Consider the following 19276-nt stretch of genomic DNA (forward strand, 5'->3'; position numbering starts at 1 on the left):
CCGGTTGGGAACACCAACCGGAACTAACAACCGGGACTAAAGATCATAGAATGCCTATGGGGTTTTCAATCAGAACTAAAAATCATTTTTAGTCTCGATTTTTTTTGGAACCGGGATTATTGTGATTTTAGGTTGACCCAGCAAAGATCATTTTTCCACCAGTGTAAGTGACTACGTATGTTCTTCCTCCACCACTCTCCTCTCTCTTCTTTCTCCACAGCACCTCGCCCATGGACAGGAATTCGGCGAGTCATTCCGCTCCAAGTCGGAGCTGGTGCTCCCCATGAACAGCCTCGCCATGTATGGCAACAGGGATGCCCTGTTCATCTGCAACAGCTACAAGGACAACGATCGACAGTGTTGGACCCGAGATCATCAGCAGTGCCGCTACTGATGAACGGGTTCCAGTCGATGGCATCATCGTCAGACCCGTCGGCGTGCTGCGAGTTCTCGCGACCTTGACAACGAGCTGCAGTGGCGGGAGCTATCGTCTTGTGCACCGGGGAAGACGCCGCCGCCGAGGTTAATTTGTGTTCACCACTGCCACTTTCAAAGATATGGCACCCGGGGTGGCTGCTTGATTGTTGAGCAACCGGCAGCGGTCGAACGATCTTAACGTGGTCGCGCTGATGTAAACCCGACACACGTCCAGCTTGTTCAACTGCACGAACAAATTTCGAGTCACTTATAAGTGTTATCCGTGTCTACTTTTTTGTCAACTGCACAAACAAATTTTGAGTCACTTATAAAGCTATGTTCCTTTCAGGCGGTTGGGAACCAACTCCTTTGCACGAAAAACAGAGCAGTCCATTAGCACGTGGTTAATTAAGTATTTGCTATTTTTTTTTAAAAATGGTTTAATTTAATTTTTAAGCAACTTTCGTATAGAATTTTTTTTACAAAAAACGCACCGTTTAGCAGTTTGAAAAGCGTGCGCGCGGAAGACGAGGAACAGGAGTTGGGAACCTGCCCAAAGGAATCCGTGTCTACTTTTTATTTTCTTTGATGATTGGGTTGCCACGTGAATACCATGTCAGACAAAACCTCTCCTAAAACTGTTGAGGGAGCCATTTTACATGGTTGTTTTAATAGTTGGAGGAATTGATATACACAGTTTTATGGTTGAGGGTTACACTGGTGGAGAAATGGTCTTTACTCTCGGTTTGTAACCCCCTGTAGTCCCGGTTTTCCAACCGGGATTACGAATTCGAGACTAAGGCTGTGTTCGGAGGAGGGGTTGGGAACCCCTTCTCCCCGGCATGCAAAACAAAGTTCGTTTTATTGCATGATTAATTAAGTATTAGCTATTTTTTAAAAAAAGATAGATTAATATGGATTTTTTAAACAACTTTCATATAGAAAGTTTTCTTATAAATCACACTGTTTAACATTTTGAAAAGTGCGCGCGGAAAATAAGAGAGGTGTGTTGGGAAAATAGGGAAAGAACACAGCCTAAGCATAATTATGAATCAGATTCGATGATTCGATCTATACTCGAGGAAATCAAAATGGATTTTTTCTTTTAAACTCGTTGGAAAGATACGAGATAAAATGAACTTATTCCTGTTTTTTTACTCGACATCCAAATTGGGCCGAGCTTAGGCCTGAAGTTTTTGGCAGGCCCGGCCATCCAACTCTCAGCAACTCCTCTCACTCTCCGTTTCTGCCCCCTCGCTAGCTTGTTCTCATTTTAACTTTTTTCTCTCTCATTTCAATTGTATATGTTGAATCTATATATAGTGCGTACACATATAAATTTCTAGTTTTAAATACTGTAATTTAAAATTGTTGATTTTCATTATGGGTATGTTTGTTTTGCCATCATTTTCAACCATACTAGATGCTGGCAAGGTAGTAACTAATCCAAACATAACTCAAACTAATACAGTATCATATTTTACAAAATATGGTAGTTTTCTAGGAACTTCACACGACTTTACACAAAAACAAATAGTAAAATATTAAACCAGACAACACCCGCAAACCTTCACCTTAGCAGATTTTGCTAATACCAAAATTTTAGTGAAATCAAACCAAACACGTCATATGTATGCAGAAAATTAAAGGAGTATATCGGAGCGGAAATTCATATAGTTTTACCTCATTTTGTTATTAATAGCTTAGAGCCGGCCGTGCGTTATAATACGGAAAACAAATTAAGTTTATAACTTGCTGCCCGTGCGTTGCAACGGAAGAAAAGATGAGAAAATTAAGGAGAAGTTGAGAAAGATTTACATTATGTAATTAACTTAAATATAGATTTCCTAGAATAATTGATATTTTTTAAGTAGGTAGGTGCTTAAATTAATTTAAAAGTAAAGTAAGTGGAAATAAAATGATATGGCTGGATTTAATTTTTTATAAAGTTCTCCATGATTAATTACACTCTCTAGAATTTTCTTAAAATTTTCAGAGCTCAGTTGCTAATTTTAATAATACAAACATCATTTTAGGATTTATTTAAACAAAAATCTAAATATAAATCCTGCTTCTTTCTGGGCCAGTTTCAGCCCCTTTCCTTCTCAGCCCGCAGCCTAGCCGGCCCACTTTTCTCCCTTCTCCTCCCCTCCGCCTTGGCCTGCAATACACATCCGGCCCAGCAAGGCACTACAAGTCTAATCAGCCTCCCCCGATCTTTCTTTCACTGTCGCCAAGTCTAATCAGCCTCCCTCGCTCCTTCTTTCACTGTCACGTGGGCCAGTGGGTCGTCTCCTACCTCCGTCTGTATTGCCGATCTGCCCGACGACGCTTGAATCTGCCTCCTCCGTAAAATCCGTCCTTATCCTTTGAGATAATCCAAAATTAACTGAGAGGTTTTGATTCTTATCTTCTAGTCTTTCCGTTTTCCCAAGAATCAAAGCAAAACCACGTCGTATAGATGTTGGAAGCGAAACCCTAGTTTTTTAGTCTGAGTCCGTTTCTCTCAAAAACCGCGCACGCACACGCGAGAGGGGACGGACGGACCATGGAAACGTGACATGGGCCTGAACAGATCTAGAAGGGAATAGGAAATCCTGGAGCTATCAAAGAGGAATCGAACGGAAAAAATCGCAACACACGGAGGGAATCGGATTAAAAAAATCGCAACAATCGCGCTATATACGGGAGGGAATCGGACTAAAAAATCGCGCGGGACGACGTACGAAAATCCATGGGCAAAATCATGTTAAACTTTTATAATAGGTAAATATTAGATCAATTAATAAGCATTTATTGAGGAGAAAATTCCCTAAGTACCTTGAAATTTCACCCAATCCCTTTTATATCTATGAGATTTGCTCATTTCTTTCCATAGCCCTAAATTTCAATTTGGATCCCTTCTATATCCCTTCCATCAGTTGACTATTAGTTGACCGTTAAATTTCTATCATAAAGTCCATTTTGCCCTTTGGTATGAAGAAAATATAAATTTATGAAGTATATTGATGAAGTGTATAAATTTATTATATGCGACTATTATATATATGAGTTTATTTTAGTTTCACCTCGCGATGGGAAAACAAAAATAATTTTTTAAAAATTTATTTTAGATAAAACAAAAAATAATGTTTTTACCGTTAAAAACTATATATATAGCATATTATGGAGTAAATTCCCTATGTACCCCTAAAAACTCACTCAATCCCTTTCGTACCCCTGAAATTTACCTGATCCCTTCTATACCCATAAAATTTCAACTTGATCCCTTCCATGCCCCTACCGTTACATTTTCCATCATTTCACTATTATATTTGGTTGCAAATGTCTTTTTTGCCCTTGATGCTTTCGGTTTGAATATAAGCTTCAAAAACGATTGAAATTTTTGTTTGAGTGCACAGTATGTGTATTTTATGAAACTAATGAGTCTAAATAATTAGTGCAGAAAATTTTGACATAAATTTCAGAAATAAAACAAATGTAATATATTAAAATTTTTATTTGAAATTTTAATAGGGCAATGGATTTTTTTGATCGGGAGCATTCATAAAAAAATTATTGTGAAAATTGGTAGTCCTATCTTCGTATGAATGCTCCTCATTTTTATGATTTTTTTTAAATAAATACATAATTTTTTATTTCATTATCTAAAAATATTTTTGGGATAAATAATGCATCGCACAACAAACTCATAACTATAATAGTCTCATGTGAGAAGCTTTTACATTTTTAATAATGTAATTCATAAATTTCTATGTTCATCTAAAGGGTAAAATGGTCATTTTTATAAAAATTAGACGGTCAACTGACGGGAGGCGTATGAAAGGGACCAAAATCAAATTTTGAGGGAAGTAAGTAAGATTCAGGGGCATAGAAGGGATTAGCTAAAATTTTAGGGGTATACATGGGATTTTCTCCATATTATGTTATAGTAGTACGAAATTTTTTATAAGATAAATTCTGTTATGCGAGATAAAAATTATTTTTTTGTTAAATAATATCTCACAAAATAAACTTATAAATATAATAGTCGCATACAATAAATTTATATACTCCATCAATATACTTCATGAATTTATATTTTCTTGATACCAAAGGGTAAAATGGACTTTATGATATGAATTTAACGGTCAACTTACGGATGGGGTATAAAAGGGATCCAAACTGAAATTTAGGGATATGGAAAGGAATGAGCAAATCTTAGGGGTATAGAAGGGATTAGGCGAACTTTCATGGGTACGAAGGGAATTTTCTCTTTATTGAGTCTAAGTAATACTATGATTCTTCTTATTGAGTAAGTAGGAGATTTTGAAATTTGAGAAGAACCGATAATGAAATGGAGAGTACTCGTTGAAATGTGCTGAAATAGTATAGATTTGAGAATGGGTACCACCACTACTAGTATAGATTTTGAAAGTTGGGGAGAACCAATCGTGAAATGGGGAAGGACGTGTTGAAATGTGGTGTAATAGTATAGATTGTGGAACTCAGATGTTAATGGTAGGAATGGTGTGGGAATGGACGCCACCACTACTAATAATATTTTAAGTAGACAGTAGTATAGGTAAATATGTTCTTTTAGCAAGGGGAACGGGGACTAAAGATGATTTTTTATCCCGGTTTAAAACTCTATCGGCCCTAGGTGATCTTTAGTCCCGGTTTCATTTTCTGTTCGAGGCTGTCAAGGGGCCAGGCATTGTTAGTCCCACTTGGTATGACCAACCGGGAATAAAAATTGATCTTTAGTCCCGGGACTAAAAATTCATATACAGTATATAATCCCTAGGGCTTATCCTCCTAAACTCCTCATCTTCCTATTCCTCTCTCTTATCCTTATCCTCTCCTTCCTATTCCTCCTCTATCGTCGAGAGCAGATCGAGCGAGAGCGAGCGAGCGAGGCCGGCGGAGGGCGGCGCGGAGGGCAGCGCGACAGGCGGCGGCCTGCGCCTTTAGAATTTTTGATTCGGATCTGAGATGTCTTTGATTTGTATATGATGTAAATATGTGATGTATTTGTGATGATTTTTTTAGAACTTGTGATGTAATTTTTTTAGAATTTGTGATGTATTTGGAGATGATCGATTTGTGGATTTGGAGATATCCTTTTGTTCTGTGATATGTGATGATCGATTTGGGATTTCATGATTTGGAGATGGAGTGAAATCAATATTCAATGTTAAAACAATGAAAAAAATGAAAAAAATAGCAACCGGACTTGGCTTGGCTCCATCTTTAGTCCCGGTTGGTAAAATTTTTAATTCCGGTTTTTTCACCCGGGACAAAGATGGGCATCTTTAGTCCTGGTTACATAACCGGAACTATAGGGGGTTATCAACTGGGACTGATGCCCCTTTCTCCAGCAGTGTCCCCACAACTTTCCTTCCTTGCTTGCTTCCTCCCACCTTGCATCCTAGGTGAGCCCAGCCACACGATCCTCCCCTTCCCCTACAGGAGAGACCTGTGAAAACTAGCTTAGCTTGGCTTCGAGCCCTCCCCGCTGTCTCTGGCGATCTGCCATGTCGGAGCACCTCACGCTGTGAAGATCTGTCGGAAACCGTAGCTCCGCGTTGTTGATGTCCTATCACTACCTACTCCTGCCACAACACGCTAACCCGCTCAACTCCATTTGGATCTACTGCCTGCACCTTCTCCTTAGGACGTATGCCGTCTCCACTGACGAGTCCCGCGCACCGTCGTCGCATCTCCCAATGGGCACGCCAGGGTTCGATCCCTTCCACTGGAGCCTGCACCCACAGTAGGGCGCGCCTCTCGGTGTGTGGGACGCCGCCTCCCCCGTCCGCAGTGGCGGCAGCGGTGGTGGAACTGGTCCCCCTATGCCCGCCCGCCTGCCCGCACTGTTGCCTTTGTTGCTGGTGACTAACTTCGGGGAGTTCTTGCGGTGAGAGGGGCATTTTTGTCTCATCACCACGTGGCCGAGCAAAAATAATTTTGGAAATCACTGAAACAAACGAAAATGGAATATGGCAAGTAGCACGTGCTCAAGACTGGTATTTTATCGAATCACCAAATGTCCATTTTCTCGTCCGAGGCAGATATTCCCCTGCTCCGATTATTGACATGGATTGTTTATTTGATTGATGCGATAAGTTCATATTTTCAAAAATAAACTTCACAACTACTATTCAATGTAGCCGAAGGTTTTTTTCTCTTTTTGTTGAGAATTTAATTAGAAGAGTTGAGCAAATAATCCAAGCCAAGAATCTAGAGAAATCTTTTTAAATAACATGGACAATGTGGCGATGGATGATGATTCCATCCACCAAAGTGTAGATAATGATGGCCACCATATAGTTGTGTGCATTAATTCTTAGTTCGTGCGGAGATGAATGTTCACCTATATGGCTATATATAGCGTCACTACTACAAAACATCAAATAGGTGTCAGCACTAGTGCTAAAACCGGCACCTATAAGCCTTTTCCCACTTCCACGGGTTGAAATCGCAAAAAACCGACACCTTTAAGCAATTATAGGTGCTGGCTCTAAATAAGAATCGACACCTATTCTATATGTGCCGGTTTTTTTAAAAAACCGAAACCTTTAATATTTTATATATGCCAGTTAATTAAAAACCAATACCTATAATAGGTGTCGGTTTTTTTAAAAAACCGGCACCCCAAAATTAAGCCAAGCGCTTCTTATCCACTCCTCATCTCTCTCTTCCTTATCCTTTCCTCCACCGCTCGCTCCTCTTTCTCTCGCTCCCTCTCAATCTCCGGCGGCCCGTTGGGATGGGAGGTAGCGGCGACGCACTCCCTCTCTCTCTCACCCTCCGTCGCTCTCTCTCGGTCCCTTTCTCAGTCCTGGTGGCCCGGTAGGAGGGGAGTGACGGCCGCAGTGGCGGCGGGGGGAGGGGAGGAGGTAGGGCCGAGGGGCGAAACCAGCCGCCGTGCCTGCCGGATCCAGCAATGGTCGCCTCGGCGGTGGGCGGGGCTGTGTCGGCAACGGGTGGATCCGGCATCGGCGGGGTGTCCCGTGGTGTATCGGGCGATGGCCGTGTCGGCGGCCGCCCGGGCGGCATCCGCAGGGTGTCCCGCGAGGATCCAGTGACGGTGCAGGGTGAGAGTCGGCTCGATGCATTCGAGCTTACCATTTTTTTTTCAGTCCTTGAACCTCAAACGTGCCGGTTTCTAAACCGGCACCTTTTATTCTCCACATCAGTGCCGACTCCATGGTGTTGGTTAGGAAATCCGACACCTATAGGGGTTTTTCAACCGGCACCAATTAGAATATCTGTAGTAGTGCGTGTTGATCCATAACATTTGAAACTCAAATTATATTTTTCTTATTACATGAAAAACACATAAGTACATAGACATATACACCACTACACTTGTACGTACATCCTCGCGAGTGCAGTACCTTGCTATGTTCAGGCTCGTAGAATTAGTTGTGCAACATGAGTGACCACACAGGACCCAATTTTTTTAGGCCAAAGCAACACGCTCCAATTCTAGTACTTCTTCGCTCCATTTCTTTAGAGATACCTCTTCCTCGATCCATCGATTCTTTTCATAGTCTTCGGAAAGTGTCCCATGGTAATCATGGCCATATATGAAGTAACTATTGCTCAAGATGATAATACGAACAATTGTCTGGTCACTAAATATATATAATAAAATATAAGGGCTTTTGTTCGGAGATGATACACACTAGTACATTGAATCTGGATAGACACGTTAGTCTGCCACTGGCTCCAGCCATGTTGATTATACAATTTATCTCCGCTCGGTAGCATGCTCGAGAAGAATGTTAGATTGATAGTTAACCTTTTTTTTTTTTCTGATGTAGATACAGGGACACCACCCGTATAATGTGCATCGAGCAAACAGCAGCAGCTAGCGGTGAAATCTACCCCCCTCTCTCTCCTTTTCTTTTACTTTTTAAATGTAAGGCCTCGCTTTGTATTTAGTACGGAGTACTAATTGGTTCTTAAATTCGTTGGTGCGGCCACGGCTCTCTACTCTACTCTCTTATACTACCTCCGTCTCATAATAATTGTATTTCTAATATTTAAATTTGTTCTAAAATACTTATCGAGTATTAATTATTCCATCAATCACTTCTCATTTAAAATTTTTCCTATTCTATCCTCAGCCACTCCCCATTCTTAACTATACATCATTTAATGGGTGACACTATAATTTTTCTTCTTAAACCTTAATATATGCTTAACAATCTAGAATTACAATTATTAATTTGGCTACTCGTGTTGTTCTTGAGAGACTCACTCATAGATCGTTGGAATGTAACATTGTAACATGGTGAGTCAAAGCCTATATAGTAGTTTGAAGACTTTATTATGTACCATATAGGAGTACTACCATTCATCAAAAAGAAGATCCAGTACTGTATGAGAGAGAAATCCAACAAAGCTCGTGGGTCCACACCACCCATCACACAGGAGAATTACTCTAGTAGAATTGTAGAAAGGGCCGGATATGTACATGTACATGACGTAGGGGAAGAACAGAGATTTCCATTATTGTGAGAAAAACATATATTGGTATCAATTATTCAGAGTTAGGCAGCAACACGCACATATACTATACTACCTCTGTCCCAAAATATTACTACATACAGACAACGAATCTAGATAGAAATATCTAAATTCGTTGGCCTATCCCATCCTAAATAGTAATATTTTGGGACGGAGTAAGTAGTTACTCCATGTACTAATTATTACTACATACTAAAAGTAATCGTCTTAGATAATAACACATTAAGAAGAAATTAATCAAATAAATGTTTAAGCTACAAAGCTAGTACTAGTACTAATTAATATACATAACCATGCAAGAGCATGAGATAAAGAGACACGTACAAACATACAACAAATTTATCAACTAGAAAAACTAAACGAATCAAGTTTACATTGCAACATACATACACATATCCATAGCCTAATCAATGAAACCTCGCACTATCTTGTACGATTTGTTTTGTTTTTTAAAAAATGTGACGACAAAGAACACCGGCGGATGGGAACGGCTACGGCAACTCGCACAATCTTGTACGGTCCATTTTTTCTAAAAAAGTATGACGATGTAGATCACCGGACAGACGGGAACGACGACTACGGCAACTCGCACAATCCTGTACGGTTCGTTTAAAAGTAAAAATATGACGATGTGGATATCACCGGGTGGAGGGGGAACGAACGGGAGCGGCTACGGCAACGGCAGGAGAGGGTGCGGGGGCGGGGGCGGGGGGCGCTCTCGGTGGTCGCGGCCGAAGGCGCGGATGTGGTCCTTGAGGGAGCGCTTGTGCTTGAAGTCGGAGCCGCAGGCGCAGTGCCAGCGGCGGCCGCAGTTCTTCTCGTGGGTGCGCCAGTCGCCGCGGACGGCGAGGGGCTTGCCGCACTTGCGGCAGGCGAAGGGCTTGGCGCAGTGCTTCCGCTTGTAGTGGGTCTGCAGCGTGCGGAAGTCCTTGAGGGGGCGCGCCCGCGGGTGGTCCACGTTGTTCCGGCACCCCGCCGCGCAGCAGAAGCACGGCAGCCGCAGCATCGCCGCCGGCTGCGTCCCCCGCAGCGACTCCGGACCCCTCCTGTACTGCGACCCATGCCCCCACATATGCATCTGCAATATATAATCATCGTCATCCATGTATAATATATGTTTGAAATATTTTGGAGAGCCTAGCTAGATATCATGCATCTTTGAAGTATAGTGCTACTAGTATATACGATGAGGCGATGATATGCTTAACTTTTTTTTCTACTCTGATCTATTTATCATATTAGAAGTTACAATGGGTGAATTTTATTTTAATCTTATTATTGTTATTTTAATCTTATTATTGTTATTCGTTGCAACGGGTGAATAAGCTAGGATGAAATTCGCTGTGGGAATTCACTTAAATTTTTTTTTAGAAAATCATGAGCTGCAATTAGGAGTCTGGCTTTCATTTCAAGCACTTAAGTTAGCATGCGAGTTTTTTTAAAGAGATTTCTCTACAACTCCTTTTATATTTCCAAAAGCAAACTATCTAACTTAAAATCCGACTCAAACACGGATCTGTATTTCCAAAAGCGAATGAACTTAAAAACCGACTTAAATACGTATGGCATACCAAAATACCGGCAAAAACATCTTCAATTTTTATAATAGTAGAGATTTTGATTTTTTTTCTATTTATTTTTTAAGTTTGATTAAGCTTATAGAAAAATATAACAATATTTTTAACACAAAACAAATATATTATCAAAATATATTAAATATTAGTTTTAACAAAACTAATTTTACTGTGACCCATGTCCCCACATATGCATCTGCATCTATATATATCTTCATCAGTATATATATTTGAATTATTTGGAAGAGCTAGGTAGAGATATCATATCTGTAGTATGATGATGCATCTTTTTTTCAAAAGATAATTGGAATTTCAGCCATTGTTTCATAACAGAAGGTACAGCTAAAAGTATTGTGATGATGCATATATATAATGCTTTTCTTAATTCTAGCTGAATATACAGATGTATATATGTATTCCCAAGAAAGTATATATGTAGGAAAATTGTAGGCAGTGGCGAATTAAGCGTGATGATGATCTTATAGGTGACACGAGTACGCGCTAGCTCACTTGATTATATTAGCTCTTGGAAAATACATAGGAGTAGACTATATATACTATAGGCAATGTACTTTGGGAGGTTAATTACGTACGAGAGAGACTGAAAATTTTGTATTACAAGTAGAGATCCACTTTGTAATCATATCACAGGATTAGTAGTTCTCACTACCGCTAAAAAAGGAAAAAAAAAGGTAAGTGAAATAAGCTAAATTATGTGCGGGTTCTAGATGAGATCGTGAAATATTTTTTCTCATCAGTTGCTAGAACTTATATGGAAAGATGAAATGCAAATATATTGAAAATATGCCGCCCGTAATATGTGGCGTATTGCAGAAGAGTAGTCAAGGATAACATTATTATTATTATTATTATTATTGAACCTTGTTAATTAAAAAAAACCTCCAAAACCTTATTTTCAAATCTGAACATTTTACCCACTCACTTGGCCTGGCGAAACAACATTGCCGCGCCACCATGAATCATTGGACGTGGTAGTGTTGTCTTACCACACGCCAATCTAACTAGATAAAACTTTTGCAACGCCGTCTAACTAGTGTGATTAAAAAGCTTTAGATTTAGAAATAAGTATTGGTATATTCTATTTTTAAAATAAAAAATTTAAAAGATTTAGAAATTAAAAATATCTCATGGAGGATGTTGCTCCTGCTTTAGTTCAAAGTACTGAAGCTTAAAAATAAAAACTGGCACATGGCTAATATATATCACATAATTTTTAATCTTTTACATTTTCATCTAAACTTATGTAAACATATATACATTCTATAGTCGAAAAAATAAACCTTAGGTGCCGCCCATAGTACTGTTGGTCGGTCGAAAATATATGTACTAACTTGTGGTAATCGACCTTAATTAGCTTATTTTGATATATGATCCACTAAAGATATGAACTTGGAGGTTTCATGCAACAACAAGAGAATCGTAGGAGAGCACGTGTATCTGTGTGTACTGAATAGGAAATTAAAAAACCCAAATAATTTTAAAAAATATGCATACCATGCAGGATTATTTTGAAAGCTTTCTTCACATTGTGCAATTTTTATGCGACTTAGGCCCCGTTCGTTTCCACTACAAAGAGTGGATAAAGTTTTGAATATTCGTGGCACGCTTTTCAAACTGATAAACGGTGTGTTTCGTAAAAAAAAAACTTTCTATGTGAAAGTTGTTCTAAAATATCAGGTTAATCCATTTTTAAATTTGTAATAATTAAAACTTAATTAATCACACGTTATTACCGTCTCGTTTGAGTGAAACACTTAATCTTTATCTTCATCTTCATCTTTAGAAGATTCAAACACCACCTTAGATCCATGTCGGTACTGCATGGCTGCAGTCCAAAGTCGTACTAGAATTTTTCCCGCCGGCAATAAATGGTGATTATTTTCCCTTATATTATATATGTGAACAAGCATGCTTGCATGCAAGGAGTTGAATTATTTCAAGGAACAACATACATAGATGCATATGGCATCTCAAGTTTTCAACAAATTTGGATTGTCAGATAATCCGGGAAAAAAAATCCAAATCAATATTAAGAATATAAAATAAATTAACCACGTCCATTTTATGAGTGAGAGAGAGAGAGAGAGAGAGAGAGAGAGAGATCAATAATGTGGTGATCAGTCTTTTAATTTGAACGTAAGATCTGTAAATCTGTATATTCTTCTTGGATTAATTCTGGGATTCATCAGCATCCACTCAAAATAGGGCAAACACTAATAGATCTGTTAATAAATAGCGTACTTAGCTTGGTCATTGTTAAAAATAAAATGCAGACATAACGACAAGGCGTGTTTTTTCTCTGGGAGCTAGCTACTAGTACTTGTGCAGATGCCACAAATTGATCCATATACTAGGAGTATAGCTCAAACTAGCACGAGAGAGAGAGAGAGAATTTGGTCCCTCTCTGTCTCTTGATCTCTAGCCTGGATCACACCAATGCGCACACACACATAACATGCCAAAACATACATGAAACAAACAGAAAGGCCGTGATGGGAGCTAGGAAGCACACAACACATTTGTACTAGTAGAGCTATGCTAGGCCAAAATGAGGGAGCTAACAAATTAAAGCAAGTACAAATTAACCAACCTAGCTGCTAAATCACAGAAACTGCTGATCATGCATATGATCCTATACCCCTCAAGCTCTTCATCTCATCATCTCTTCTCATATATGATCCTATGGCCCCCCATCCCCTCCTGTCTTCCTACATGCATGCCCCCCCCCCTTTGCGCGCGCACACACACACACACACTGCATGATCAAGCTAGATTCCCCTACTTACCCCTCATGATACTTGCAAGTTCTATCTTACTGTGATCACCATATCATGCTATATACGACTTCCCTCGACGACTACGTACTTGCCTTTAATTGGTATATGGTTAAACATATATTATTAGACTGATGAATCCTCGATTCTATTTTTCATCCTCTACTAAAGAAGAGAAGGAGATGAGCTACTTTGCCATGTAGAGCATGCATGCAGCATGAGAGAAATCAACAGACACATGAATTAACTGGTCTTATATATGTAAGCTTGTTCGTGATCAAACCTGCAGGTTGTTGTATCTGCTGAAGGTCTTGCAGCAAACAGGGCAGGCAAAGTGTGTAGGACCAATGAGGATCTGGGTTGGGGTAGGGATCCAATACTTGCCCTTGGTGAGCTTTCCCATAGAGAAGTAGTCCAAGCAGAGGTCATCACTAGCTTCTTCTTCTTCCTCCTCCCTCTCCACCTCCACCTTGTGATCATCATCATCATCACCATCAAGCTCTTGTGATGTCGTCGCGGTCGCGCCGAGAGGATTGCTCTTCGCGAAATCGATGACCGAGCTGTTAGGATCAGGAGAAGGCAGGCCAATTTGGAGTGATATGTCCACATCCTCCATGACCTCCTCTTCCTTCTCTTGCTTATAACAGCCATGGATCTTGTTGTGATCATGGATTGAAGGGAGGAGGCTGAGAAGAGGGATTTCCTCCTTTTTAGGAAGGGAATTGTGGGGAGAGGAGGATTGAGAGATTAGGCTTCTTTGGTTGGGGAAGATGTGATCTTTGCTTGGATTAGCCATGGCAGCTTGGAGAGATTACTTGCTGGAGTGGAGCAGTGCAGCAAGGGGATATGTATTATAGAGAGAAGAAAGTAGAGCTAGAGAGAGAGATGTGTGGATGTTTCATCATGTGACCCGTGACAACAAGTATATGCCTCAGTGGTTGATGTGGTTGTGGCTTTCTCACTGCACATAGACTTGCACCAGGCTCATGTATAACCCTGCAGGCCATGTAGCAGTGTCATCTCATTTGTGTCCAGGGCTCTCATGCAATTCTGTGCAAGTGGCTTGGGTTTTCTTCTCCCATTAATTCCAGGTTATCCCTTCCATTGATCAAAATATATCATTATTCAACAAATTAAAGGAAAAATAATCTTGTGTTTTTACTACAATAATGTTCTTACAAGCTAATGTGTCCATGCATGGTATATACATACACGTTTATATATATGGTGTATTCTGAATGCATGCAATGAAGCGATAATTAATATATTCTATATTCTTGTGAGTGTTATATACTACTCTCTACGTCCCAAAATATAATGCACAATTACCACTATCGTAAAGATCAAGCAAGAATTATTATCACATCTTCATTTAGATCACTTCGGCTAATGAATACAATGCATGCACCCAATAAGATTAGAGATTTTGTAGGTAAAAGATTTTTTTTAAAAAAATGAATTAAAGAGGAGAGAGAGAGAGATAGAGTAGTACTAGTTAATTATATGCATGCATGGATAGCATATCTTATATTGTAAAATATAAAAAAAATGGTTATCCTATATTTTTGGATGAAAGGAAGTATTAATTTCTATGTTAATTTCAGGGGACAAGGTTCTTGTCAATATTCTTAGGGAAGCACTCGTTGATTTTATTTGTTGAAAACATGACATTAATTATTTTGATTTTTTTTGTGATTCTATATTTCAGGACTATGAACTTATAATACATATAATGCCAAGTATTAATGTCCTGTCGAAACTTTTTTAAGGTACATCCTTAGAATATTTAGGTGTGCAAAAATTTCACACAAAACGACATATAGAGAAAGCCTAATAATTAAGAAGTTCGCAGAAGAATTAGAGAGATGCTTCCAAATGAATCTTAATTACACTAAATGCAACAATTATCAGGAAAATAAAAGTAGCACAAAGAAAAATCTTACAATGCTATCTTCGTGTATTAAACTACTTGATATATGATTGATAATCTATATATGACAGTTAATGGGTATAAACCTATCCACTACAGTAAGGTGCATATGTATACATCATATATATGATGATGTATGTGGTTCTGTGGGACTGTGAGGTGGGGCTGGAGAGAGAGAGGGAGGCGTATAATGCAGTTAGAGTGATCGATGGACAGATCTAAATCAATTAATTCCTTTGTTTCTGCATACATTATGATCGACCCAGGTGCAAAAGGGATGTATAGATAAAGGTAAAACATTGACTGTAGCTCATAAAGATAGGAAGACAATATATAATCAATACATAAAATGGCAATGTCTGACCATCAGGTTGCAGAAGGACACAATAGTTTTGTTGCACACGTGACCTTACTTAACGATAATAAATATTATTAAAATTAAAAGGAAAATTTTGACACCTTCAAAACGACAACAAATAAAAAAAATAAAGAAATAAGAAAAAGAAATTGTAGGAATCGAAATGACATGTTTCTCTAATTATGCACGAATGAAAAATACAGATCAGAGACGAGGAGGATCCCTTCCTTTGATACCATCACAGGAACACAGAAAACAAACGGAACAAATGATAGTTTCTAAGAGGTTGGATCTTTTTTTGTATTTTTCTATGAAATTGACTCATATGAATGCAATCCTATGAAAAAAAATTCCTATCTTTTTTATTAATCAAAGGGTTCCATGGAAAAATTTTCTTAGGAAATTAAATCCTCTAAAAATTCTTATAGCAATCGTCCAATTTAGAGGGTGCATAAGGTTATAAACTTCAGAAACAGATACTCCACCCGCTAAACTTTCTATGCCATTCCACCCCATCTATAGTGGAACCCAAATTGAGGTTTTAAATTAGGTATAGGAGCAAACTTTTAAAATATTATTAAGTGGTGCAAACCACATATCATTCATACATACCCTCCTTTTTTTAATTCCTCCCTTGACTCCGTCCCCCGTCCTCCAATGCTTGATTTTAGGCCATCACTGATGGTGACTGGGCAACTATGGGTGAGGCTGATAGAGTGCAAAAAGGAATGGGCCGCCGGATGGTTCATGCTGACCGAGCATCACTACTACGAAAGATATTACTCCGGTGAGCAAAACCCATTTGTGGCGCGGTGGTATTAAGGCCTACCTCTACACAAACTACTGTGGAAATCGAGATTTTCATAGCCGGCCGTTATTCTGCCTACAAAAATTGGTTTCAAAGGCGAATTCATGTTAAGAGGACCACTTGGGCAAATGGTTTTCAGGCTAAAGAAAATGAACCCCCCCGCCACCCTCCTAGTTGCTACTACAGTTCACGAGCAGCAATAGCAGGTCATAGGCAGTGGCGTAGCTAAAATTTTTTTCAAGCCTAGTGCTCAACTAATATAATTTACATTATTTACCTTTATCTATTGTCGACGTTTGATGTCGCGATTCCGGTATTTGCATAGTATGGGATCGTTGGTACTAGGATATATGCTAGACTGAGGTAAAAAAGACGGAGGCGAGGATTTTTATACAGGTTCGGGCCCCTGAATTGTCAGGTAATAACCCTACATCCTGTTGGCCGAAGCCGGTATTGCTCTTATTCACCGTAATCACACCAGTACAATAATTAGGGTAGTCTATCTAACTGTTGTTGACATGGCGGTCTGAAGTTCTGACTCGTAGTCGACAACAGGGTAGTCTTCCTCCTCGAGTTCGTGCCCGGTGAGATCAGAGATAGTGCTTTCGTCTCTCCTGACAGTATCTGGAAACACCGTAGGGGACTAGCCGTGCTTATCCCTGAAGTCGATATCCGGCGTCTTGTCTTGGTGTATGTTGGCTTGTATGTTGTGGCTTCTGTTGTTCCATCTCTTCTATGGTGGGTTTGTCCCCTCTCCTCCTAGGGGCCTTGTATTTATACCCATAGGTGTCCCCTTGTCCAAGTAGAACTAAGGAAACCAATATGGATATAATCCGGGTAGTCCTTGTCGTTTCCATGTAGAACTCTGGTTGTCTTTCCTTATCCGGAACTCCTCCTATATCCGCAGGTTGTTTCCGTATAGGACATGGTATGTGGTGGGTCTTGCCGAGATTTAGTCAACTACTATTAGGTATGTGGTATCCATAACCCTGACATCTATCATGTTTTGAGGTTTTAAAATGTAAATTTTAATGGATATTTTGGCTTAGGAGTAGGGCAACAACCCTAGCTACCCTACCTCTGTTTCCGCCACTCACAGCAACAAGCCAACAATATGTCATAGATCTCACAAAGCAAAGTCCATTTACACATATCAAAATCCATTAGCATATTCAAATAAAGTCCATCACATATCACAAATTATAGATCTCCCGCTCCTAATTTATAGATGACACGACATCACTATCGTCAAAAAGGCTAGCACCGGGATCTGCTTACCTAGAGTTTAAGGTAGGCAAGCAAGTAGGGGGTGCCGTCTGTGGGAGCACGGCTAGCACCGGAGCTGTCTCCATTGAGTTGGGCACAGTTGCTCGCTGCCATCAGGTCGGGCTCAACCCGTTGTGCGAGCCGCCATCATCATGCATTGAGAGGTGACATTTGCTGTCGTGTAGCATAGCCATCTTCCTCCCCATTCATTGATTCTAGCTAGCAAGAGTGCCGAGCCACTGCCCTCATCATTGAACCATCATCCTCCCCCTTCATTGATTCTAGCTAGTAGGAGTGCCAAGCCACCGCTCTCATCGCTGAGCCGTCACAACTACTGTTGCCGTTGTCTTCACTGAGCCATAGGCCGCAGCCACTGAGGCTTGTCATCGCTGAATCCAAAGCTTTTGGTGCCCGGATCCACTCGATCTAGATGAGGTGTCCCTTCCCTTCATCACTGCCATGGGGCCGCAGTCGTTGAGGCCCGAAGACCGCAATCACCAAATTCGGAGCTCCTGATTTCCACCGCCACCATATTTGGACGAGGCGCCTATCCCTTTTGGTGCCCAGCCGAGCCCCACCGCCACGGAGCCCCATCTGCTTTTTATACTTTCTATATATCTTTCAGCATTGAGATCCATGAGCAGGGTGCCTTATCATCCCATCATTCTTACGCTCTTTGTGGTGCCAACGCATCATCTTTGCATGCTTTTGGTTTGCGTACATGCGTTCAATCCGAGGGATTATAGGAAAAATACCACGTAACCATAACGAGCACTTTCCTCGTCTTCAGTACGGGACCACCACTGTCATCATCATCGTTATCTCCACCCTTATACAACAGTGCTTCGTAAACTGGACACGTATCCAAATCTGCATATCACCTCGATATAGGATACAACCATTTCGACATACGTGAATTTTCTGCACTCCCAATTTGAGTGGGCAAACAACCTTCTTCGCTTGGTAGCAGTACATGTCCCGTTGGAAGGAGGTCTCCGATCAACTGTAGAAGCTCTTATCACTCCAATTGTTGGTTGATTTCATCTGTAGCAACGAGAGGACAACATTTAACTCGGTGTGCTCCTTGTTGCATCCTGGATAAAGCGAGGTTTTTAAGTCCTCCACCATGACCTTGAATTTCTCGTATTGCATGTCATCGTCGTAGGCTGTCACCCAATCGTGCAACATCTGATTCAAACCATCTGATTCGCCATTTTCATATCCACCTCCGTCAGCAGGCAACTCCACATTATCTCCGTCCATTAAATCCGGATTCTCATCTTCACTATGATTGTCCTGACATTTGTAATTAGGCATAAAACCCCTCATTAGGAGATGCTCGTGAACTCGTTTTGCAAAAAAATGTCTCTCGTTCCTACAATCAAGGCATGGACAATGCAAGTGTTCCATCGTGCTCAACGATTTGGAACTCGTCACCACGATCACGAAGTTTGTTACTCCAATGGCATACTCCAAGATACCGCGCAGTGCAATGTTCATCCCTCCTTCATCCATCGGTTCTATGAAAATTCTTAAATTAACCGCTAAGATACATATATCAATCAAATTCGTAATATCTAGAATACTCGATGATTTAATACTCTCTAC

At 40.1% G+C, this 19276-nt stretch overlaps 1 protein-coding gene across 1 annotated transcript; it reads right to left on the reverse strand.

Moving 5' to 3' along the window:
• Positions 1-9149: 9149 nt before the first annotated feature.
• Positions 9150-14244, reverse strand: LOC127783940 (zinc finger protein WIP2-like). The gene is made up of 2 exons (XM_052311097.1): positions 13590-14244; positions 9150-10015 (listed from the first exon to the last, which is right to left on the reverse strand). The coding sequence occupies exons 1-2, from the start codon at positions 14100-14102 to the stop codon at positions 9608-9610; spliced, it is 921 nt and encodes a 306-aa protein (XP_052167057.1). The 5' UTR covers positions 14103-14244; the 3' UTR covers positions 9150-9607.
• Positions 14245-19276: the final 5032 nt, after the last annotated feature.

The sequence above is a fragment of the Oryza glaberrima genome, chromosome 9 (genome assembly GCF_000147395.1).
Source record: "Oryza glaberrima chromosome 9, OglaRS2, whole genome shotgun sequence".
In the NCBI taxonomy this organism is placed as follows: Eukaryota; Viridiplantae; Streptophyta; class Magnoliopsida; order Poales; family Poaceae; genus Oryza; species Oryza glaberrima.